This window comes from Taudactylus pleione, unplaced genomic scaffold, assembly GCF_031769625.1.
Source record: "Taudactylus pleione unplaced genomic scaffold, aTauple2 ptg000040l, whole genome shotgun sequence".
In the NCBI taxonomy this organism is placed as follows: Eukaryota; Metazoa; Chordata; class Amphibia; order Anura; family Myobatrachidae; genus Taudactylus; species Taudactylus pleione.
Window position 1 is genome coordinate 31059020 of NW_028284442.1, and position 26916 is coordinate 31085935.

The window sequence follows — 26916 nt, forward strand, 5'->3', positions numbered from 1 at the left end:
TTTTCAAACTGCCATCCTGTCTACCACTGCAGTGTCACTCCTAGATGGGCCACGTGTTTGTGCCGCCCACTTGTGTCGCTTAGCATAGTCATCCAGCTACCTCGGTGCAATCTTTTGGACATAAAAACACTATTGTGAGGTGTGAGGTGTTGGGAATAGACTGGAAATTAGTGGAAATCAAGGTTATTGAGGTTAATAATAGCATAGGAGCAGAAAAACCCACAAATTCTGTGATTTTAGCTGTTTTTATGCTTTTTTTCAATAAAATACAGATCCAAAACACAAAACCCAGAACCCAAAACACGGAAGGGTGGTTTTGGCAAGACCAATCCAGATCCAAAATACGAAGAAAGATCCAGATCCAAAACCAAAACACAAAACACGAAATGTGGCCGGTGCACACCCCTAATATATATACACTGTATATATTTAATACACAGTGACCACTAGATAATGCATATAACATCGCACTGACTACTATATAATATAGAGAGTATCACAGTGGCCCCCATATAATGGCGAGAACATTGCAGTGACTACCAGATAATCAGAGAAAATCAGAGTCACTGCCATATAATACAGAACATCACAATGAGTGCCATATAAAACAGAGAGCATTACAGTGACTGCAGTATAATATAGAGAGCATTGCAGTAAGTGCCATAACACAGAGCATCAGTGCCCGCCATATAATATACTAAGCATCCAAGTGACCGCCATGCAGTATAAAGAATATTGCAATGAGTGCCACATAAAACAGAGAACTCCAGGAATCACCACAAAATACAAAGGACATCACATACTATGGCCCCTGAAATGGGATAAATCAGATACTTTTATCAATACAAGATACTATATTGTAGTTATTGTGTGAAACCAAAGTCTGACACCAGCTATGAGTCTATATATTGACCTCTTGTAGCACTTCAGTCACTGAATACTCATTCTGAGGTTCCTCAGGTAATACTGTAAGTCTACTGGTAGCAAGAGACAGCTGGAGACCAACTGGGTTTATTAGAACTATACAGAATGTGTTACCTTCAGTTCCATATCCTGAGTCTTGAAGTCTTCATCTTGATCAGAGTCACAATCTGGAAACTGATAGATTTGTATTCCAAAGTGTTCCAGCTCCTCCCGGATCTGTGAGGAAAGGGACTGTATTGAAATCATACTCTGAAAATGGATGTAGTCAGCACCCCAGCGCACACAATGTCAGCGGTCAGAATCCCGGCTTCAGAATCCAGATGGCTGCAATCCTGACAATGAGTATTAGGGTTAGGTTTATGGTTAGAGATTAGGTTTAGGCACTAGGGGGAGGGTTAGTGTTAGGCCTCGGAAAGGGAGGGCTAGGCTGCGAAAGTGGAGGGTTAAGGTTAGGCTGCGGGAAAGGTGGGTTAGGGGTAGAGTTGGGGAAGGGTGGAATACTTACTAGGATGTGTCAGGATTTACACCATCGGAATTACACTGCCGGGATTCTAACCATCGCCATTATCAGCGCAGTGATCTCTAACCTACAAGGTTTCTTGGCACCCTAGGCAAAGCTTCAGCATATATATATATATATATATATATATAATAAAAATAGTTTTGTTTGTTTTTACATCAAAATGAATGTTTTATTGATAAACTAACTTTGGTCTAATCAGGATTTTACTTTCACAAAGTACATTGCTGATAGACAATTTGGGGTGGACATAGTACAACCCAAAGCTTGTTCGGCTCTGACTTACCACACTGGTTTTCAACAATCAGCGTTTTTTTAGAAGAGGAGTTAAGGGGAGGAGAGAGCAGACCAGGGGGCGGGCCCATGCTTGTGCACATCAGCGCTGACAGGCAGCTCTGGGCGGACGTGAGTTGGAGAAGAGACAAAGCATTGGCAGTGACCAGTGCAGCGCCGGTGAGATTACTGATTCACAGCGGTGGCTGCCGCTCGTTAGATCCGCAGCTGCCGCGGAGACATCTACACAATATGTTGGCATAAGAGATGTAGCGGCACCCTCTAGTGGCTGCCACCCTTAGGCAGCTACCTAATGGTGGCGCCGGCCCTGCCCGCTGAGAACAAATGAATATTTGCATTTACTGATATTTTTCATCAGAACCAGTGCGGAACACATAGTACAGAGAGGTGGCGGGCCGGGAGCTCAATGATGTTACTGACAATGAAATGCGCCATTGTGGCTCCTCCCCACAATGATGTGATTCACAACCCCCACTCCTCTCTCTCGCTATATATATATATATATATATATATATTATATATATATATATATATATATATATATATATTTTCACATGCAGTGGACAAACCTTTTGGACATAAAAACACTATTGTGAGGTGTGAGGTGTTGGGAATAGACTGGAAATGAGTGGAAATTAAGGTTATTGAGGTTAATAATAGCATAGGAGCAGAAAAACCCACAAATTCTGTGATTTTAGCTGTTATTATGCTTTTTTTCAAAAACATACAGATCCAAAACACAAAACCCAGAACCCAAAACACGGAAGGGTGGTTTTGGCAAAACCAATCCAGATCCAAAACACGAAGAAAGATCCAGATCCAAAACCAAAACACAAAACATGAAAAGTGGCCGGTGCACACCCCTAATATATATACACTGTATATATTTAATACACAGTGACCACTAGATAATGCATATAACATCGCATTGACTACTATATAATATAGAGAGCATCACAGTGGCCCCCATATAATGGCGAGAACATTGCAGTGACTACCAGATAATCAGAGAACATCAGAGTCACTGCCATATAATACAGAACATCACAATGAGTGCCATATAAAACAGAGAGCATTACAGTGACTGCTGTATAATATAGAGAGCATTGCAGTAAGTGCCATAACACAGAGCATCAGTGCCCGCCATATAATACACTAAGCATCTAATTGACCGCCATGCAGTACAAAGAATATTGCAATGAGTGCCACATAATACAGAGAACTCCAGGAATCGCCACAAAATACAGAGGACATCACAGCCACATACTATGGCCCCTGAAATGGGATAAATCAGATAGCAAGATACTGGCAGATCTATATCTGTAATACAGTGCCCGCATAACTCCTCTAACTCCTCTAATCTTCACTCCCACCTCCCTCCATACTGTGTGCACCGCAGCCAGTGTGTCAACACAGACACACTGAGCCTGCGGCTGCGCTGTAGTGAAGCAGAGTCTAGGTAGGAGGCCGATACAGCTGCAGTCTGCAGCCTGCAACAATGCTGAAGGGTGATGATTACTGATTGTCATCACCCTTCATTGATCCAGCCGCAGCAGCTCCCTATATACACATACACGCACATATGTATATACTGTATATCTATTAGGGATGTGCAGGCTCGGATAGGTTCGAGTTTGCACGTTGAGTTCGGATTTTTCCCTCCAAAAAAACTGAACTCAGAAAGAGGCAAAACGTCATCTTGCATGGACGAACATCATCATTCCTATATAGAAACCTATGCGCTTCTTACCACTCCCTGGACCCCGATGCTTCGCCGCCGCCTCACCGCCCCGCAGACGCCCAGCAATAGCCCCCACTCACCTGACTCCATGGTCGCCGGCCGTGCTCCTCCTGGATCCTCCTCCTCCTCCTAATCTTCTTCCGGGTACAGGGAGGAAGAGGAGGAGCCCGGAACTTCCTGCACAGATTTTAATACATATATTATACCCACAAGGATGGTGCATCAACACATACAAAGGGGTATACAAAATCAGTCCTTACATTCCATAAATTGTTTGGAGGGTAGATGCAGTTTTTTCAATTCCTTTAATGTAGGATTTTCTTTTCCAGCAATTTCACCACAACAATTATCACCAGACTTAAAGCTTTTCAGACATATAGTCCTTCCTCAGAAGCATGGTGACCTGTTATCAATTGGGGATATATATACCAATACTAATTGAAAGATCCACCCCTCCACATTGGAGCCATTTCGCAGCAGATGCCGAGGGCGGAAGTGACGTCATCGAAGCCCGCGGCACTGATGTTTGTGTTGTGGTGACATTGCTGGGATCATCCTAAATTGCTGCCTTGAGGAGGAGAATAATTCCTGGGACTCTGGACCTCTGCCCATTATCATCTGGGAGGGTAACAATGTTTGGATGAAAGGAGCGATTTGCAACTTACTGATACCACTTTGTGGTAATATGCTTGTAAAGTTTTTTAAATGTGAGTGCAATATTAAAATAAATGTATGCTTATTTTGTGACAATATTGCACTATGTATTTTTGTTTGTTTATTTATTTTGAGTGATTGAAGATCACTTCTTGGACAGTGGAGTCTATTCATTGCTTGAAGCTTTGGAATTTTTATATGGAAAAGAAAATCCTACATTAAAGGAATTGAAAAAACTGCATCTACCCTCCAAACAATTTATTGAATGTAAGGACTGATTTTGTTTACCCCTTTGTATGTGTTGATGCGCCATCCTTGAGGGGATAATATACTGTATGTATTACGAGTTTGTGAATTTGAAGATTCTGTGAAGAGTCTTTGTATTCCTCTCATAGGCTGCATTCTCACGGTGTGCGCAGTCATTATCTTCATTATTTGTTTCCTGCACAGGTCACCAGCAGGAAGTTCCCGGGGCTTAGAGGGGACGGGTCCCACAGAGACCCCTCACCCGGCTTCGGCTGCTTCGCAAAGGGCAGCTCTTATCGCAAGAGCTGTCCTTTGCCATACTAATTGCATATGTTAGTACATATGCGATTAGTAAGGTTGCGGTGACTGGTGGAATGGTCACCGCAACCTTAGTACATCCCGCCCATTGTGAGATGGTTATATACATATATCTATATATATATATAAGTTTGACATCTCACATTCCTTTCTCTCCACCTTGCCTACCCCCCTCCCTGCCCCTTAATCGCGGCAGGGGGGCATCAGAATTTTTTTGGCATGGGTAAGCAAAATTTTAGTTACGTCACTGCTAGGGGGGTTAGGGTTAGGTACCGGGGAGGGAGGTTAGGGTCAGGGTAGTGGTTAGGGTAGGGGTTTGGAAAAATACTTACCATGCGTTACAATGGTTGTCAGGATTCTGGCTGTCGGAATGCCGCCGTCTGTATTCTGACCAGCAGCATCCCGACAGCCGGGATTTCATACCCAACCCATTGGCCGATATGAAACTAAAGTCCCTCCCAACAAAAACTTAACCCCTGCTTGTCTGAGAGGAGAGCCGATGCACAGGCCTGGAGTTTTATGATACTACTGTCATATAAAATGTCATCTGCGTTCTTTCTTCCAGTTCTATATACAGTGCTGCAATATTTTATCACTGGTGTGTCAAAGAAATATGAATGGTTACACCCTAATCTCTGTCATTTATTGTTTTTTTCGCTCCTTGTAACCTTGTTGTAGAGCAATGCGGAAATGCACTTTATAAATAAGTGATAGTAACTCCATTAACTTATGTCTTGTTAAACACATGCAGCGAATGATAATCCTGTGGCTTTATCTGAGATAATGAGATATAAATGCCATTGCAGTTAGCCCCAACTGAATATTAGTGATGTGTTATTGCTACAGCAGGAACTGGGAACATGGGGTGCCAATGGAGGGGGGCGACTTGTAAAGATTTTTATTACATTAATATCATAACACTGGAAAATCTTTTTTGTTTAGTGGCTGCTTTAGTTTTTGTTAGCGTGAACTGATCAGAAAGTTTTGTCTTCAAAAGTAATAGGGTGTTTGTGTACTTTAGAATACAGAAACTTCTCCAAATCCCCCTCATTTCTCAGAAGAGCCCCCAGACCATACTATGTCCAATACTCAAATTGCAAACTGGGTGCTCTCTGGGGCTTTTTTACAAACGACAATCATAATTTATTTTTGTCGCTTATCATGGCAATACGAAAGTAAGCATCACTGGCAATTATTACAAAACACATGCAGGGACAGGGTCTCCAACAGGAGGCTGTTCTCGCAATGTCAATAATTTTACTTCCCGGTTTGGGGTCCGGTCACACTAATCCGCATTCCAGAGTTTATTAAATATTAAATTTTAGCATACATATGTGGATTGCTGTTGCCATCAAGAACAGAGGAGTGAAGCAGATATTTCCGATACCTGCTGTGTTCCTCCCTATGGGGGAGATGTACTAAGCATCGCTTCCGCGATGCGGTACATCCCCCTGACTTCGCGTACATACAGCGGTTCATTACCGCGGTATGTACTAAGGATTTCGCAAAGGACAGCTCTCCCGATAAGAGTTGTCCTTTGCGATGCTGCCGGGCAGAGGGACTTCCAGGTTGAACACTCAGAAGTGTTTCTGCGCATGCGCAGAAGGCCGTGGGGTCTCATGCCAGCCAGGAGCGTTGCGTTAAGAAGCCCATAGGCTTCTATTGGTGACGTTACCTAGCAACGCAAAGCAGCAGAATGCATCGCTTAGCACGGGTAGCCGCAAATATATTTTGATAAATACGCCCCTCTGTCTCTCAAGTGCCACCTCGCTTTCTGCAGGGCACTGCTCACAGCATTCTACATCAGGAAAGAGGGAGAGTTGTATCAAACCTTCTAAAGAGTACAAGTGGGGAGTTTGTCCAATCAGCTTCTAGCTTTTAATTATCAAGTACATTCTATAAAATGATAGGTAGAAGCTGATTGGAAGGTTTGATAGATCTCCCGAGTGGGCCGGAGCCAGTTGGAGGAAGCACTGGAGAGACACTGTGGATCTCACGTGTTAAGCATTTCTCAGTCGCTGTCATTTCAGCATTGCCTTCCCCTGCGCATTATGTTAAATATAGAAGAAGAGAGCGCTGGAAAAGAAAAGAGCAATTGACATTCTGTAGCTTTGGAACTCTCTCCTTCTGAACCGGCGGGGATGTGTGGAGAATATATATATATTTTGTATATTTTTAAGTGAATATAATGTACTTTAAACACTGAACAGGCTTATTTTTTTTCCAAAAACCGCTCAGAACTTTTATTTTTTTATTTATTTATGATTGAATTAGGTCAAGAACATCTATTTAATACTTATCCAACACAATTTTATAAAGATTTAAAAAAAAAAAAAAAATTCTTATAAAACCCCAAAAACACCATAGTAAACATTGAATTTTTTTTAACATTGATTTTTACTAGATTGGTCATCGATATATCAGGCTATCGATGTTTGGAACATAGCGAACATTGCAACTTTGATTTCCCCAGCAGCTGCTCTTTTGAGCAGGTGGCAGGTAAACATTGAGGGGCTGAGGGATGATTCATTTACATAATTCCAGTAGCTGCTCCTCTCAGTCACTGGAGGAGGGTCCCAGGATGCACAATGGCCGGGAAGTCTCTCTGCTAATGGCGGTTGCTGAAAGATTATCTTCCGGCAGCCACTTGTGCATTTCGTTTGCAACCGTCAGTTAATGCACTGCCTGGTGTGGTCAATAAATACAACTCCCTGTCACTCCCCTCAGTCTCCCCAGAGTGCAGGGATCCTCTTGGAGAAATTTGCTCACTTACCCTCTGTTTTTTCTGAACCAGCTCTTTAGGTGTCAGGCTGTCGGCTTTTCCCAGGATTGGGACAATGTTCACCTTGTCCTGCAGTGCTCGAAGGAACTCTATGTCCAGGGGGCGCATTCTGCAAAGACACAGTCATATTCTACATTATATATTAGGGATGTGCAGGCTCGGATAGGTTCGAGTTTGCACGCCGAGTTCGGATTTTTCCCTCCAAAAAAACGGAACTCAGAAAGAGGCAAAACGTCATCTTGCATGGACAAACATCATCATTCCTGGACTTTTGAGGGGACTTTTGTCCAGGAATGATGATGTTTGTCCATGCAAGATGACGTTTTGCCTCTTTCTGAGTTCCGTTTTTTTGGAGGGAAAAATCCGAACTTGGCGTGCAAACTCGAACCTATCCGAGCCTGCACATCCCTATTATAAATACTGCATGAGTGATCATTCAGTGACCTATCCGTATCCCCCAAAAAGCCTAATATGATTACTGGGGGTCCAGGTCTGTCATTTAAAACAGGACAGCTGCTGTACTGTACATGTATATTATATACAGTACATTCTGCATGACTGCTCTGTAACCAGTTTAGACACTTGCAGCATATGATTAGTATTGCAGTCGTGCAGCATGTAGTGTATCTGATCTAACTGCACATCCTAACTATATAAATTGGCCATAGAGGGAATGTTACTTTAACCTCATAGACATGCATCAAAATTGCTCACCAGCCTTTTGTAAGCTATTGAACCTAAGTGCATTTGTTGTATACTCTCAATGGAAACAGCCATCCAGTGTGGTGAAACATGGAAAATGATGCCTAATAGATCACTAGTAACCTGTGACATCAGTGTGAACTGATGGGCTGCAACCTTGGCTTATCCAACAAATTACATTGTATACGGGTGGCTGGTGCACTGTAATGCTGGCCATACACTAGACCAGGGATAGCCAACATCAGTCCTCGAGGGCTATCAACAGTTCACGTTTTCCAAGTCACCCAGTAGGAGCACACGTGTAGTTATTACTCACTGACACATTTGAAAAGATCCACAGGTGGAGAAAATTATATATATATATATATATATATATTGTGATTCTGTGAGGAGACCTGGAAAACATGCACTGTTGGTAGCTCTTGAGGACCAGGGTTGGCTACCCCTGCACTAGACCAACTTTCATCCAACCATCCAACTAGTAGGCTGGTAGCAATGAAAATCTGGTAATGTGTGGGAGCAAATGATAAACAGCAATTTGCTCCCAAACGCGGGAAAACAGACGAAAATTGTTGTTTTGTTTGATGGCTTGTATATGCATTCATATGGACACTGATGCATGGGTTTCAACTGTTATGCTCTTTATTCAGCCATTTGCAAACTATAGACATACTGTACACCAGACTACACCCACTTCCCAGCATTCTTTGTAGAACCCCAGATAATAATGTCATCCATCATTGTTTCAACACCTCGAATATGTTCAAAAATCATGTGTATTCTTTTGTGGTATACTTCTGGACCGGACAGTGGTCCTGATTCAGAGCTTGCTCTGAATCAGGGTCGGCCCTCTTACTAATTGGAGCGGCCTCCTGGTCGCTCGCATAGCTGTGGTTGACCACCCACAGCTATTGCGAGTGGCCAAAATGATGGTCGCGATGGTCAAGACCATCGCGACCATCGGGCTTGCGACGAGACCCTGCGGTAGGGTCTCGCTGCCGCAAGCCCAGGAGTGCTTTTGGCTCTATCAGAGCCAAAAGCACTCCCACTGACATCACTAGTGATGTCAGTGGGGCCGGACCCAGACGGTAGGCATTCCCATGGGAACGCCTCCTTCTGGGCAGCCACGCCCCCGGCACGCCCACCAAAGGGGGCGTGCTGTCAATCACCATCGACAGCACGCCCCCTTTGGTGCGAGACCCATAACGACGGCTTGGCTGTCGTTATTTGGGTCTCGTGCATGCGCACGATGGAGCCGCCTCCGTCATGCGCACTTGGGCACCATCGACCCGCTTGTGAGCGCTCAGCGCTCGCGAGCGGGTCTGGATCAGGCCCTGTATCCCATATGGTAGTCAAAGAAATCTGTATCGACCTTCTGGTGTATTAAATGTACACAGCTTTGAGCTGGTTTCATCAAGCTTCATTTGCCAGAATCCTGAAGATGCGTCCAATTTACTGAACCATTTTGCTCCTGCAAATTGCGACATGATTTCATCTCTGGTTGGTAATTTGAAATGTTCTCTTTTAATAGCTTTGTTTAAATCTCTTGGATCTAGACATATTCTGAGTTGTCCATTTTTCTTTTCCACAATTACTAAGGAGCTCATCCATTCAGTACGCTCATCAACTTTTTCTATCACACCCAAAGCTTCCATATGGTTTAACTCTTTTTGTAGGTTTTCTCTCAGTGCAAATGGCACTTTTCTACAGGGGTGTATCACTGGAAGAACTTGCGTGTTTATATTTATCTTATGCTCACCAGGCAGACAACCTAAGCCTTCAAATACGTCACTGTATTCTGTAAACACTGATTTGCACTTATCTTCTACTTGTGATGTCACCATAAAAACTTTCTTTATCAAGTTAAGTTTCTCACAGGAACTTCGGGCCTGATTCAGACCAGCTCGCAAGCGAGTCGATGTTGGCCCAGTGTGCATATGCACGACGGAGGCGGCTCCGTCGTGCGCATGCGCGAGACCCGGATAGCGACGGGCAAGCCGTCGCTCCGGGTCTCGCTACAAAGGGGGTGTGCTGTCGATGTTGAGTGACAGCACGCCCCCTTTGGAGGGCGGGCCAGGGGCGTGGCCGCCCAGACGGAGGTGTTCCCATGGGAACGCCTACCGTCTAGGGCCGGCCCCACTGACATCACAAGTGATGTCAGTGGGAGTGCTTTTGGCTCTGTCAGAGCCAAAAGCACTCTTGGGCTTGCGGCAACGAGACTCTACCGCAATGGTCTCATCGCAAGCCCAATGGTCGTGATGGTCTTGACCATCGCGACGATCTTAATGGCCGCTCGCTATAGCTGTGGGTGGTCACCCACAGCTATGCGAGCGACCAGGAGGCCGCTCTAAAAAAAGAGGAGGGCCCTGATTCAGAGCGAGCGCTCTGTCAGAGTGTCCTGCTCTGAATCAGGGCCTTAGTCCTAAAATCGGTTGCACATCTCTATCCACAATCAGTAGAGAGGTTTTAAACTTTTGTCCTCTGTATTTCAGTGTCACTAGGCATGTACCTTTTACAGGAATTTTCTCACTAGTATAGCCTGCAACTTTCACATTGGCTGGATGAATTTTAGGTTTTACTCTAAAAGTCTTATAGTCTTGAAAAGATATTAGATTAACCTGTGCGCCTGTATCAAGCTTAAAGGGAATGGCAATCTCGTTCACTGTTAAAGGAACAATCCATTCCTTCTTATCTGCACTGCACAGTTCAATGGTATCCACAAAAAACTCTTCAGTCTCAGCTTGTGTAACAGTGTGCACTGTGTTTGCTACACTTTTGGTTTTACAGCATATGGCAAGGTGATTCATTCTACCACATTTCAAGCAGGTTTTACCATATGCTGGGCACATTTTAGGATTGTGATTATTTCCACATCTATTACACATTTCTCTGTTAGTCTGTGACTTATACTGCTTCATTTTAGAGAATGGTGTTCTGTTTGGCTCTGTTTTCTTCATAACATGTACAGCACCATCAGTTACCTTGTGTAGGGTTTTAGCTTGAAGCTTTGTCATTTCTGCAGATCTACACATAGTCACTGCCTTATCTAGTGTTAAATCTTGCTCTCAGCAATCTCTCTCTGAGTCCATTATCAGGTATTCCACATACAATACGATCTCTAATCAGTGAATCCTTTAAATCACCAAACTCACAGGTTTTGCTGAGTGTTTGCAGCTCTGTATAATACTGATCAAATTTATTTCCATTCTTCTGATCACAAGTGAAAAACTTATATCTTTCATATGTCACATTTTTTCTTGGTACAAAGTAGTCTTCAAACTTTTGCATTATACAGGGGTATTCAATATGGGTGCGATAACATCGTTTTTGCGTTAATATCGGAGGTATGACATCATTATCGCAGGTTTTAGTTTTACACCGTATTCAATTTCAGACTTATCGCAGTTTTGAAAAGTCTTTGATAAAAAACGGGGATAAGTTTTCACCATTGAATAGGTGTCGAAAAAAAAGTGCAGAATTGGGGTTTAGGGGTGCAGGCTTAAAAAAAATAGCCTGCACCCCTGGGAATGACATTTAAAAAAGAACTGTGTCAAAAAAAGTTTTAAAAAAAAATAGGGACACCCCAAAAAATTCATTTAAAAATTGAGGTGAAAAAAAAAAAATGGGAAAAATTGTTTAACAATAGGGAAATAGGTTCAGGGCTATTCTGCATGTATGCGGCAGATGTTTTCTAGAATAGAATTATAGCGGCAGGTGCACAAATGCAGAATTTTTAAAAACTTACTTTAGGGACATAAAAATATGCTAGTACCCATTTTCATGTACCCCAAATTTGATGGGACCACTTAAAAAAACGAAAAAAGTAACCTAAGTGCTCTTCTGCAACACTTCTTCAATGTCGGAAAAAAAACACCTGCTGCGGCTATTTAAATCCCCGACTTTCAATTAAAGGCTAAAACGGGGGTACCCATAGTGATCCCCCATGTTTTTACTACTTTAGGGGGGTCTTACAATTTTTTTAAGGAAAAATTCGTAACTTTGCGCAAATCCAACTTCGGAGCTTCCCGTTTTCGTTAATTTTATATTGAATACGGGTATAAGCGGGAGCGCGCCCGATACTTTAACGCAGGTAAAAACTCCGATATGAAACATTAACTTCGACAGTGAAGTTAACGTTTCATATTGAATACCCCTCATAGAGTTTAAAACCATATTCTGCCCTTCAGCAAACTGAAAACTATTATAAATGTCCAGCACATCCTCTCCTATCACATGGAGCAAAATGGATGCCTTGGTCTTATCTTCCTCATTATCTGCCCCACATGCAGTAAGGTAAATATTAAACCTTTGTTTAAATCTTTTCCAGTTTTCAGACAAGTTAGCAGACATTTACATGCCTGTTGGAGGAGACAGCTTATCCATTGCTACTCACAGTTTGATGTGACAAGAGCACAAGGCAGAGTTTTCACACACTGAGTATCACAGCTTTGCAGACTTCTGCAGGATCATCTCACACTCTAAGCACTAGCAGAGTCCATTTACACTTCTTCTGACACCATGTTTTGTTTGCATGCTTGTATATGCATTCATGTGGACACTGATGCATGGGTTTCAACTGCTATGCTCTTTATTCAGCCATTTGCAAACTATAGACATATAGTAAGTACACCAGACTACACCCACTTCCCAGCATTCCCCATGGTCCTAGGAACCATCATTGAAGATCCAGGCTTCTACATACAACTTAGGGAGTGTCTACAAACATTAGGCATATCTAATGCAATAACATCACAATGGTCATTCAGACAAGTTTGTTAAATACGGACAAAAAAACAGTTTTTGTCCGTATTCCGGGGTTTGGGAGCAAATGGCTGATTGTCATTTGCTTCCATACCTTACCAGATTTTCATTCCAACCAACCAACTAGTTGGATGTAAGTTGGTCTAGTGCAGAGGTTCCCAAATGCGGTCCTCAAGGCTCCCCAACAGTTCAGGTTTTAGAGATATCCGTGGTTGAGCACAGGTGGTTAAATCAAATTGACTGAGGAAATAATTAAGTTTCCTGTGCTCAACTATGAATATCTCTAAAACCTGAACATTGAGGACCGTGGTTGGGAACCCCTGGTCTAGTGTATGGCCAGCTTAACACATGCACAGCTACACACACCCAAAGCACAAGAAAATATCCAAATGAACAGAAGATGTATGCTACTGTATGGCATAAAGTTGTGAAACTGACAGTGGGGGATTTATTCATATCGGGTCCAAAAGGGAGAAAAAAATTATTTTTGAACCAAAATGCATTGTCACTTCAACAGAGGAATTGGAGGGAAGCAGTGGCAGCCTGAGAGAGGAGGAGGCCCATGTGCAGTCTCCATATGGCCCCCTCTCTCTCGTTGCGATGTAGCAACAGACACTGTGCCCGAGTCTGCTGCACAGGTCTCCGGGTACATGGCGCCAACTTCATGTTCCCAGTGATTTCTGCCGCATCAGTGCTGCACTTGGGAGAGGTAAGTATAATGTATGGATACAGGGTGTGCGGTGTGGGCCCCATATGCACCACATACCCTGCGCTATAAATACGCCTGTGGTGGGAAGTATATACATGAATTGTACCCAATGTTATTCATTTATGTCCAAATTAATGGATTCAACTGATATTAGTGAATGTGGATGATACTGTAGGGAGGATATAATGAAGGTGGACTGGCAAATCCAATGTTGACTTTAAACACTTTTATTGTAAATTGAATTGGGTTTACGTTAATAAGCCAGATGAATTATTATGGCAATAATTGGTAATGCACATACCCGTGTCCCAGAGGTGACAGGAAGTACAGACAGCAGTGTACACGGGTGTCCTGGAGATTCTTGCGGTTTAGGCCACTCTCATCTCTGAAGTATTGCTCAAATTGCTGGTCAATGTAGTCAGCCACCAGCTTCCAGCTGGAGGGTACATAAATAGAGTTTAGAATCAGTATGAAATCTGTGTTCTGCCAAAACAGGTTCAACATTCACTTTTTAAAAAATATAATAAAACCTTATCAAGCTAATTTTGACCAGGGGCAATCACAAGATTTTAGAAAGGAGATTCCAAAAATAAAAACGTTTTCATGAACACTGTTGGGCTGATACAGAGTGGGTCATATGCCTATTTACGTAGTTTGCACACAATGTTACATCTATGCTACTGATGCTACAGTAAGCTGCCCTGCTATTTAATGCAAATTAAGTCCAATATGCATAGATCTCAGCATCAGGCTATGGTTTCTGTGCAGTAATAATTTAAAAGACAGAAGCAAGTAATATTTGCCTTTTAAATTATTGTCACCAAATCAACAGCCGTAAGTGCTGATATCACGTCATTTCACGGAACTCGCAACCCATTACTTATACCCTCCTGTTCAGTGCCAGAGATGTGCGCGGACCCCCGTATTTTTGTTTTGCCAAAACCACCCTGAAAGGTTTTGGTTTTGGCAAAACCAACCTCTAGTGCAGGGGTCTTCAACCTTTAAGACAGTGTGGGCCACATTAAAAAATTCAACGATGCCCGAGGGCAACTAAGTTATACTGCGGTATTTAGACTCTACCCGCTCCTCACACAAGTATGTCCTATAACTGCCCCCTCCTACAATTTTAATTAGATCCCAGAACGGCCCCCCTCCACCCCTTATTATAATTATGCCCCATAATTGTCCCTCCTCCTCCATTAATTATGTTAGATAGTTTCCCCCATCCTCAAACAATTATGTCCCATAACTGCCCCCTCTGCAGTGCCCCCAGTAGTGCTCTTTATACAGTGCCCCCAGTAGTGGTCCCCCCTATTGCAGTGGCCACAGTAGCGGTCCCCATGATGCAGTGCCCCCAGTAGTGCCCTTTATATAGTGCCCCTTATATAGTGCCCCTAGTAGTAGTCCCCGCTATGCAGAACCCCCAGTAGTGCTCCTTATACAGTGACCCCAGTAGAAGTCCCCTGTATACAGTGCCCCCAGTAGTTGTCCCCCCTATGCAGTGCCCCCAGTAGTGCACTTTATACAGTGCCCCCTGTAGTTGTCCCCCTATGCAGTGCCCCCAGTAGTGGTCCCCCCTATGCATTGTCCCCAGTAGTGGTCCTTATATAGTGCCCCCAGTAGTAGTCCACCCTATGCAGTACCCCTTACATATATAGGACAAAGACACACAAAAAAATAAAACAACACTTACCCGAATCCCCATGCTGACCGCTGTCCGCTCCTCCATCCTCCCAGCCCATTCTACACTATGGGAAAGATGTCATGACGTCTCTCCCATCACCCACTGCAGGACCCGGAAGGTGCAGCTCATAAGCGAGCTCTGGCCGTGGGTGCAGCAGCCAATGAGAGTTTGTCTGACTCTCATTGGCTGCTAAAAGAAACACACCGCCGCCAGGTAGTATGAGTGTACTACCCATCAGCGGTGTTTGTTTCTGTGTGTGCGGACCATACTCACTGCGGTCCGCACTAAATTAGCTATCGGCAGGCCACGGGGAACAGCTCCACGGGCCACCCCTGGCCCACGGATCACAGGTTGAAGACCCCTGCTCTAGTATCTTGATTATTTTTGGTTTAGGATTTCTTTAAACATTTTAAAAACAGCTAAAATCATGTATCTTGGTCCTATTTTTATTCTTATAGTATTATTAACTTCAATAATATTAATTTTCAGTAATTTCCAGACAATTATGACCACCTCACAGCACCTGAAATCACAAGGAAGGGACTAATACAATCCAAAATACGCGCGATCCGTTTTTTAAACCAGAGTTCCGAATTGCGAGGAGAACCAAGTTGGGACTTGGTTCTACTCGGAACCCCAAAGTGATTACATACTAGGGCACAGTTTGACTTTAAACTCCAAAGTCCGCTCATCTCTGTTAAAAGCTGGTGCTATTACTTCAGATTTATAATTGACAGCACAAGGATTTTTGCCCTGTTACAGCACATGCATGGGGGAACAATCTCTGGAAAAATATGTTACTAAATGAAATTAATATATTTTCTTGTTAGTGAAACCAATGGCACAAAAATGCATAAACATACTTTGGTCTTTGAAACTCTGTTCACGAAAGGGTTACTTAATTGTCATGCGCAGCAGAATATGGTGACGTTATACAACTAACTGTTACTAAAATAAAATAATATTAATGGTTATTGACTTGATTACTTCATTTTGTATGCATATTACATATATAGGGGTATGTATCAAACACTGGAGAGATAAAGTCGAGAAATAAAGTACCAACCAACTGTCACTTTACAGACTGGGTTTGAAAAATGTCAGTTAGGAGCTGATTGGTTGGTGCTTTATCTCTCTCCACTTTATCTCTCTCCAAGCTTTGATACATCTCCCCCATATAGAGTATATATAGGTCAAGCATCTCTGTACCACAACAGTTGTTTCAGATCAATCAAATTCAACACAGTGGTGGAACTCCTGGAGACAATGGAGTCAGTTGATGCCGGGCGCCTTCCCTGAAGGGGGCACCTCCTCCATTGTCACCAGGGTCCCGGCCGTCTACGGTCCTACTGGCTTCTAAGTAGTAGTTCCAACTGAGGAGCCGCTGAGCTGAGCGCCGATCAGAATCAGCGGCGCTCCTCCTCCACGTCTGCACTCTGTGGTCTATGGTCGCGAACGTCACGTAGCATGTGACCGCCCGCGACCCTGTGCCTGCCCGTCTGAGGAGCCAAGACTGTCTCCGATACGGCTGGCAGTGGACACCGTTCGTGCCGTGAAACCAGGGTGGCTGTCACTGACTGCGGGGAGAGTGGCCGGGACCCGGGAGAGATAAGCAGTGGCAGTGTGGGCTGTGGCAGACAGGCAGTAAAACATTACAGTAAGTCTGTCTGTGTCTCAGTGTCTGTCAAGTACAAGCCAAGCCCTAAGAGGGTGCGGTCGATTCTGGAGGTATGACTGGGGGGGGTAGGTGATATGGGGGGGGGGATGGTATATTTAAAAAGCACATATTTTATCACTCAGCCATGTTAGGGAGGGGGTATGTTTAAAGACCATATATTTTATCACTCTGCCATGTTAACTTATTTAACATGACAAAGTGATAAAACATGTGCTCTTTAAATATATCACCCTGTGACAGTTTGTAAAAGGTGTTGTATTTTTTCTCCCCTGTTACTTATATGTCACCGATGGACCTCCTCTGCCTCCTTCCCACAGCCTTCATGCTGCTTATGGTCAGAGTAGGCAGTGCATAATGACTAGACTGTCATTACCATGCACATACAGTATATCTCACTCCTGCTGTCACCAAGCTCCTCTTGCATTGGCTGGAGGAGGGAGCATTTTGAGATCACACAGACTGAGGGGAGAGAAGTGTTTGGGGACAAATGCTCACAGTGCCCCCACTGTTACCATGCTTCTCATGAATGAATGAGAAAGAGAGATCTCATGGATGATCTGTGTGGTCACTCTATGCTTCCTCATACTTGCCTACCCTCCCGATTTGGTCGGGAGCCTCCCGTAAATAGAGTGCCGCTCCCGACCTCCCAGGAAGGTAGGCAATTCTCCCGGCTGCTGTCCACCCCTCCTATGCCCAACGCAATAACCCCTGCAGCAGGGGGGCTGGTGACGCGATTCGCCTCATTTTATCGGCATTGTGTAGCGGGAACGGGGCCTAACTGACGCGATCGCGTGACCCCTCTACGCCCACAAGTGCTGGGAGCAGCCCAGAAAGTTGGCAGGTATGTGCTTCCTCCTGTACTTAATAAATGGAAAAGGAGCACAGATCTATGTCTGCCTCTATGGGCTCTATTTACTACAATCCGCATTTGTAATGCAGATTGTAGTGTGATATTACCGGCTGAATTTGTATTGCGAATTCAGGCAATATCACAGGGTCTTACTACAAAATCTTTGCAGGGACAGAGCTTGCAAGAAAGCTCTGTCCCTGCGAATCCACTCCGCAAACTAGTCACGGTATTTTCGCAAAAAAATACTGTGACAAGTGCCCCGCGCATGCGCCGACCGGCCGCCACTGCTACTCCCCCCGGCACTAAGCCCCGCCCCCATCACCAAGCCCCGCCTCCCGCAATCGCGGATCCCCCGCAACCCCCCCCATGACCCCCCTCTCCCTTAATTACACTTACCTGCATGATCTGGGCTCCATTGATGTCCTCCACATCCTGACTGGAGAGAGGACATCACCGGAGCCCCGAACTCCGGTCCCTGGAGTCAGGTAAGTTTTTTTTTTTTTTTTACTTTTTTTTACAGTGAATCAGTGTGTGGTCTGTTTAGACCACACAGCTGATCACTGGGGCCGACTCCAGGCTCTGTTCTCCCCGTCATAGCGGGGCAGGAGTCCGGTATTATCACAGGGCTTTCCTCTGTATTTCTTCAAATTTTATTTTTAGTAACTTTGGTCAGATCATTACAATTATGGGAAATGCGATCTGATTACTAAAAATAAGTGATACTTAGGGGTTGAAGTAGAATTTTACGAATTCCACTGCAATTGCCCTTTAATAACTTTAGGTGATACTAAAACAATGTGAAAAGGGTGTGAAAACACCCTTTTTCACTTTATTTTAGTAAAACTAATGTTAATAAATAGATGTGGTAACAAATCTGATTGGTCTCAGATCATACATACCGACTTTCTGGCAGCCCCCTCCGGGAGGGGGCTGCCAGGTTGGTGCAGCAGGGAGGGTGGGGGCGGCTGAAGTGGGCGGAGCGTGCTCATGTCCGCATGATTGCGTCATCGCAGCCCCGCTTTATAATGCCGATATTACCGGAATTACAAAGCAGGGGGCGGGGCTGCAATGATGCGATTCAGTGTGAATCGCATCATCTCCCCTCCGAACCGCCCACTTTTACTTGCGGTCGCGGGGGTTAGCGGGGGGCCGGCAGACGATGTGGGGTACTTGCCTCCTCCATTTTCCGGAGGCTCCCGACAGTCCCGGGAGAGTAGGCAGGTATGTCTCAGATGGCATGTGGGCATGAATGCCACTGGTTCCTATGGAATGAAAAAATTAAATGCAATTTTACGTAACAGGTAAGAGGGAAAAAGGTTTGATTTTACAGCATGGATGTGACCTATGGTTGGAGCTACAGAGGAACGTAGGAAAGTAGCTGTTCTAGTGGAGAGTATCAATCTCTGTGCTTAATAAATGAGTATAGAAAAGTAAAGTAGGAAGGAGAACAGCACTAGTAATAAGTAATTATGGATAATATACGTATTTGTGCGCTCCAAATGTTAGAAAAATACCACAGTTTTAATAGCAAAGCAAATATATATATTCACACACATATTAAATATGTATCATGCATACAATTAGCAGCAATGGACATGTAATATAATAAAAATATGAAATAACTTTGGATTGCTGATAAACAGTGGACCTGAAATGTCCTCAGTGGATAAGGTAGGATCAGCGGCCCAGCTGCATTCATGTGCAGTCAAATATGTGACAAAATGCCCATCAGGTTGGATCATAGATGTACTATGGGAGACAATGGATGTGCCTGCGCCAGCACTGAAGGGGCACTTCCTCCATTGCCCACAATATATTCACCCCACTCAAGGCTATTTTATATTAGTGTTTTTGTGCATATGTAATAGATAGATAGATATGCTCCATATTTATTTTCCATTTTTTAGGGGTGGGCACCAAATTATAACTTGCCTGATTCAACACAAAGACCACATAAACCATGAAGACACATAATTACCAGTCCTCATTATTTACTGCATCCCCATAACCCGGTGTGTCCACTATTGTTAGCCGCAGTCGAACCCCCTTCTCCTGAATGTCCACCGTCTGCTTCACTATCTCCACCGTCTGCGTCACACATTCTGCAAATGAAGTGAGTAAAGAACGACCTTATAATGGTGCAACACAGTCCACTCGTACATAAAAGTCATTATGAAATGTCTCTTTTTTAGTTAAATCATTGCACATTTTTAAGAACTTATATTAGATACAAGATGAAACATGGTTAGTATCCCTAGGATGTATCACAGAAGTTCTGCATATTTGCTGCAGTTCCATGGTTTGCGATCGTAATAACAGCTGCCATAGGTTTCTATAGGAGCCACTATAATGTGAGATTTACCAAGCTCCGGTATGTGAAGCATGCCCCTTCCAAACCTAAATCTCTGCACGTATTAAATCTGCCTGTCACAAGCTGCCGCTGCATCTTGTTGGACAACGGTGCTCCTGGCGGCTCTCTAAGGCCTGTTTCTGGGAGACGTGGACACCACGCTGCCAATCCATGAAGTCCTCCCAACTGGCTGCTCCGTCATCTCTGCCTGGACTGGATTGGTTCCTTCTCCTTTTTCTTCCCGCTTTTGCGTCTTACATGTGTTTCTGGTTCCATAGTGTTGGTATCTCTCCTTGTCTACTCCAGCGTCTCCTGTCTTGACTGTGTTATTGATCCAGGACACTCTGCAGCGTCTGAGTGGACTCAGCCTAAACCTCGCGGCTATCTCCACTGCACTGTGTCTCCAGTCATCTCAGCTGCCGTACTACATCCCGGCAGCATCTTCTGCACTGCAGCGTCCGAGTACCCTCAGCCATAAGACCCACGGCAATCTCTGCTGCTCTGTGTCTCCAGTCATCTCAGCTGCTGTACTACATCTCGGCAGCATCAGCAGCACTGCAGCGTCTGAGTGCTCTTTGCAATACACCTCGGCTACCTCCACTGCTCTGCGTCTCCATACCTCCCTGCCAAGTATGTCCAGCCCACAAGGCTGCAACTTGGCTGCAACACCACATCCCTGCCAAGTATATCCAGCCCTCAATGTTGCAACTTGACCACAAGGCCACATCCCTGCCAAGCATCTCCAGCCCTCAATGCTGCAACTTGGCCACAAAGCCACATCCCTGCCCAGTATCTCCAGCCTTCAAGGCTGCAACTTGGGCACAAGGCCACATCTCTGCCAAATATCTCCAGCCTTCAAGGCTGCAACTTGGGCACAAGGCCACATCTCTGCCAAGCATTTGCAGCCCCAAAGGCTGCAACTTGGGCACAAGGCCACATTTCTGCCAAGCATTTCTAGCCCTCAAGGATGAAACTTGGCCACAGTGCCACATCCACACAAAACACTGATTAACCCTCCAGGCTGCAACTGGACAATCTTTTCTATTGACTCCATCGCTTCATATAATCCTCAGCACTATTGCCTTCTTCAAAGGTGAATCTTATCCAGGATTCGGAGCACTACCCCACTTGCAGTTCAACATGGTTTTGCTAAAGTGTAAAGTTACTTGTTCTTTTTTGCTTTACTCCTAAATCAGAATCAGGCCTTAAATATCACTGTATTAAACAGAGTAAATACTGTGGATATTTTTTAAGAAATAAATAAATGTAATAAGTCCATAGATACTGTAGTATTAATCTGCCTAATGCACACTATTGTTTAGCTACAATAACCAGCAGACTGTATCTATCAGCACTTGGATCTATCAGATATGCTGAAAGCAGTATCTACTCTCTCCAGAAGGAGGGCATTGTATATATACATTCCTATCCCCACTGCTGTGTCATTGGCTGATTCAAGCCCACTGGTGGTGCTTTGATTCATGTACTTTGCTAAAATGTATAACTTACCAACAGTGTATGATAGGAAGGGAGATATATTTGCAGAATAGGCCTTATTGGTCTATTTATTAATAAAGCAATTGTTATATCTGGTACAGATTTGCTTGGCAAGATGTATATTTTTTTGTCCCAGGGTGATGGGTGAATTGGAGTTGCATTTCTTATTTTGCATCTGATTATAGCACTTTTTCTGGATCAACAACTGTCTGATCACTTTGTATCTGTGTTCCTGATATCCTTTATTGTCACATAAGGTACCTTAATATTTTGTCTTCTCTGATCACTGTTTATGATTTGTTATCCAGCTTGTATATCCAAGGTGCCCTCATTTACCATGAAAAATGTAATTATATTGCTTTCCTTGGGGAATGCAGCTAATACATGGTGGCCACAGATTACCCAAAGTTTACTTACGGAGGCAAAGAGCTGCTGCTCAATGAATAATATCAGGCACCCCTCTAGTGTCCCATATGGAGTATAAATACCCTGACAGAGTATTTCCTGAACAATGTTGTACTTATCCTGATTAGACAGAAATAATATGAATATATAAATGATGTTCACAGATGAAACATGTATGAGAAAATGTGAGGAACTGCACAATGTAATCAATATAACTAATCTAAAGGTCAGGTAAAACAGCATTCCCAGATACAGTGAAAAAAATTAACCCAACCACTACTCTCCTAACTGGAGCCATGAGTGCTGCTCCAGTCTGGTTGTTTTGTGTGGTTCCATCATTTATCCTATAGTCCTAGCCTAAAATATGATAAGGAGCTGCAAACACAGAGATTGCAGCCTTCCATTGGTCATCTCGCACAGCCACCTTTTGCAGCGTTGAATATTAAATATTGAGGAGAACCGGTACAAACTGTTTCATCATGTAGTTCCCTGGGCCCCCATGGGAGGGGCAGTGGGGAGGGTGATTTTTTTTCACCTTAAATATTAAATCTGGTATACTGTAGCTGATTTGTGGGTTGGTTACATTGATGACATTTTACTCTCAGGTACATTGATGACATTTTACAACGGAGGAATGAAATCATAAGACCTGCATGGTAATCAACAACAAAAAGTTGAAATTCCAAACTTGCCATTAAGAATAACTGGCTACTATATAGTGCACCTTCCAAGTAACAAGCAATGGCATTTAAGATATAGATAATAACACATATTAAAAACACATATAATTCACACACTCTGCATATTCTCTAAGAAATTAACATATAAAATAAATACACAAAAAGATCAGACTGGCACACAATATTTTGTATCAATATAAAGAAATAACTTTCTCTTATAGAGCACCATTAGCAGCAATTGAAGCAATTGTTCATATGCAAGAATGCATGCCAAAATCCAAACAGCCATAGATAGGTGTAAATTAGCTTATCCAAGCAAAGATATATAGCAGTTTCCAGCAGCTTGTTAGTGTACAAAAGCTACAGCAAATTATTCAATTTGCTCCTTTTGCAATCGATACACACACGTTAATTAGGCATGCAGCCTAATAGTTAGTTGGCTTAATCCAAAGGGTATAACAAAAGTTTAGCAGCATCCCAAGATTTTATGCAGTTAAGAGGGAGATTGTTAGGATTATCACAGTCATGCGGCTTCCAATTTTCACAATAAGCACTCCATCCCTTTATTCTCCAAAGGTCTCTTAATTATTCAACTGTCATTATTTAGCAGAATCAGTGTCTCTATATTGAATTTACTAAACAGTATCATCTCACCATTCATAGGAGACACATAAAGAGACTTTCCAATTTACAACGAAGTATACCCATGTGTCAGTCCGATTCAAAAGTACACCAAGCACTGCAATCCAACAGTGGGCAGGGTCTCAATGTGTTTCTTCTCCTCTCCACAGAAGACATCTTTATATATTAGTTTTTTTTTAGAGATTTCACTCCGGCTGTGTGAATTAAATATGTGGTTTTAATATATGTTATTAATTTATTAAATGTTGAGTGATTGATGATGCTTCTGATCTTATTTTGTCTTTTGGTTATTATCTTGGGGTTCCAGTTTTCCTTTTTCATGATTAGTAGCAGCAGTCATCACTGTTAGTGATAATTAAGTTTGAGTGTCATTGGCTCATTCCGTAGGTTAGTGCTAGACTTGTTTTTTAGTAGCGCTCATCCTTAACCACTACTTCATGCTCCTTGCTCACTATCTAGCCCATCTGTGTCACCCGTGTTTATCTGCCCCTCCCCTTTGGAATGTAAGCTCTCACGAGCAGGGCCCTCTTCCCTCACTTGCTTCTCCTTGTCTTACTTAAACTTTCATTTACTGCTAACTTCCCACATCGGCACCTAACACTTGGTTGCTGACACCCTGCTGCTTATTTAAGTGTTATGCAGCAATGTTTAGAAATCATGTATTTGTCCTGTATTGTTTGTACTGTTAATAACTGTTTTTCTTGTGTACTCATTTATTTATGTAATCTGGGCCTGATTCAGAGTCGCTCGCTAGCAAGCGGCCGCTAGTTACAGACGATGTTCGCTAATGTGCGCATGCGTGTAGTTCGCAGTGCACATGCGCAAACTAGTACAAGGGATCGGAATGAGCTTGCTCGCCCTGCCAAGGCAGCCCAGTGGAATGAGTGACAGGAGAGGCCGTTTGTGGGTGGTAACAGGGGCAGGCCAGTAGTAACGGGGGAGTGGAGTTACAGACGCAGGCATGCCAGAGTGTTTCAATGCTGTTTCATAGGCGTGCATGATCAACAGGCAGCATCATAGTACACTTATTGCTAACTTCCCACATCGGCACCTAACACTTGGTTGCTGACACCCTGCTGCTTATTTAAGTGTTATGCAGCAATGTTTAGAAATCATGTATTTGTCCTGCATTGTTTGTACTGTTAATAACTGTTTTTCTTGTGTACTCATTTATTTATGTAATCTGGGCCTGATTCAGAGTCGCTCGCTAGCAAGCGGCCGCTAGTTACAGACGATGTTCGCTAATGTGCGCATGCGTGTAGTTCGCAGTGCACATGCGCAAACTAGTACAAGCAATCGGAATGAGCTTGCTCGCCCTGCCAAGGCAGCCCAGTGGAATGAGTGACAGGAGAGGCCGTTTGTGGGTGGTAACAGGGGCAGGCCAGTAGTAACGGGGGAGTGGAGTTACAGACGCAGGCATGCCAGAGTGTTTCAATGCTGTTTCATAGGCGTGCATGATCAACAGGCAGCATCATAGTACACTTATTGCTAACTTCCCACATCGGCACCTAACACTTGGTTGCTGACACCCTGCTGCTTATTTAAGTGTTATGCAGCAATGTTTAGAAATCATGTATTTGTCCTGCATTGTTTGTACTGTTAATAACTGTTTTTCTTGTGTACTCATTTATTTATGTAATTTGGGCCTGATTCAGATTCGCTCGCTAGCAAGCGGCCGCTAGTTACAGACGATGTTCGCTAATGTGCGCATGCGTGTAGTTCGCAGTGCACATGTGCAAACTAGTACAAGGGATCGGAATGAGCTCGCTCGCACTGCCAAGGCAGCCCAGTGGAATGAGTGACAGGAGAGGCTGTTTGTGGGTGGTAACAGGGGCAGGCCAGTAGTAACGGGGGAGTGGAGTTGCGGACGCTGGCATGCCAGAGTGTTTCAATGTCGTTTCATAGGCGTGCATGATCAACAGGCAGCATCATAGTACACATCACCTGGGAGATTTTTACACAGAACTGCTCACAGTGCTTGCGGTAGGGTACAGTCAACCGCAAGCGCTGCTGTCTTTTCCGATGGTTCCCGATGGTTGCATATACTTCCTGGAGATGACGTACGCTAGTGGATGGCTAAAGACGGGCTGGTGGGCATCTATAAACACAAAGTGATCGCTTGCCAAGACATAGTGGGCGTGCTTATGTCTTGCTGTGCGAGTGGATGCCTTGACGTCACTTAACTGAATTTCCATACGCTGGGAGTGAGCGGCCGCATCTAGCGAGCAGGTCTGAATCAGGCCCACTGTAAGGTGCTGCGGAACCCTTGTGGTGCCATATAAATAAAGGATAATATTAATAAATTATAGATACGTTTATATAAAAATAACTAATATATTAGCGAAATTTGACTGAACAAATTTGTTAAAACTTGCTACATGCGAATCTACAACTGAAGCTAATGCAAGTTAATGAATCACATACTTTAGATAAGACAGTACATAAGTTTGCTTGATACCTTCTGGGCTTGGCATCTGGCGGTCCCGATACAGATCCGTAAGGAAGAGACTATTTATAAGAGTGGATTTTCCAAGACCAGACTCACCTGGCAAAAACATAGAAGATTATCAGTGTCTGTCATCTACAGGATTACAGTTACCTAGATGTGTCTGGACCAGACATACAGCTCAGATAGCATGCATTAATATGTATAGATTTGGTGTGATTTTATATATCTAAGTTAATCAGTCAGTACACATGTGTTTTACTATATCCGTTTGCTGATTACCTGCGACCATGAGAGTGAATTCAAAGCCTTTCTTCACATACTTTCTATGCACCTGGTTGGGAAGTGTGGCAAATCCAACATATTCTCTGTCTTCCTATATGCGGAAGTAATAAGACTGTCAGTGGAACCTGAACTTGGGTGATATATTCATGCAGTGAAGTACTAGAATTGTAACTAATGGCAACACTAAAACTTTGCAAAGATCAGGAACTTTTTAGATCCATTTAATATACTGAAAAATAGTGAGACAATACTGGTCATAAGTTAGTGAATTCTGTTCAGTGAGCTAAATCATATCCACTTAATTTAAGATAAATGGATTAAGCTACTATGTGACTATAAATATAATGATCACAACAAGCCACTGATTACATTTTATAACTTTACTATAAGTACAATAAACGTCATCTTTAATTATAGATGGAATATGGGGCCTGATTCAGACTTGGGAATAAAGAGAGATATCTCTCTCAACTGTGAACCTGAACAAACCATATTGCAATGCAAGGGGTGTAAATACATACATTTGTTTACATGTGGGGTAAATACTGGCTGCTTTTGCATGTAGCCCACAAATACTGCACAGCTTTATTATTACTCTACAATTTAGATGTCAGTTTGGAAACACTCCTCCCAAATCTACACCTCTCTGCACATTTTAAATCTGCCTCACCTGCAGTGCAGCATGGTTTCACCAAGATGATCAGTTGAGAGAGATCTCTCTCTATTCCCAAGTCTGAATCAGGCCCAT

At 43.5% G+C, this 26916-nt stretch overlaps 1 protein-coding gene across 1 annotated transcript in view; it reads right to left on the reverse strand.

The window, feature by feature from the left end:
• The window catches only part of LOC148538498 (septin-5-like), a 94799-nt gene that overhangs the window by 21889 nt on the left and 45994 nt on the right, over positions 1 to 26916 (reverse strand). The window contains exons 3-8 of the mRNA XM_088454099.1: positions 26166 to 26259; positions 25896 to 25982; positions 19842 to 19965; positions 13953 to 14087; positions 7471 to 7588; positions 1039 to 1140 (exon numbers count right to left, since the gene is read on the reverse strand). Coding sequence (XP_088310225.1) covers positions 1039 to 1140; positions 7471 to 7588; positions 13953 to 14087; positions 19842 to 19965; positions 25896 to 25982; positions 26166 to 26259 — 660 coding nt within the window. The remainder of the gene's footprint in view (positions 1 to 1038; positions 1141 to 7470; positions 7589 to 13952; positions 14088 to 19841; positions 19966 to 25895; positions 25983 to 26165; positions 26260 to 26916) is intronic.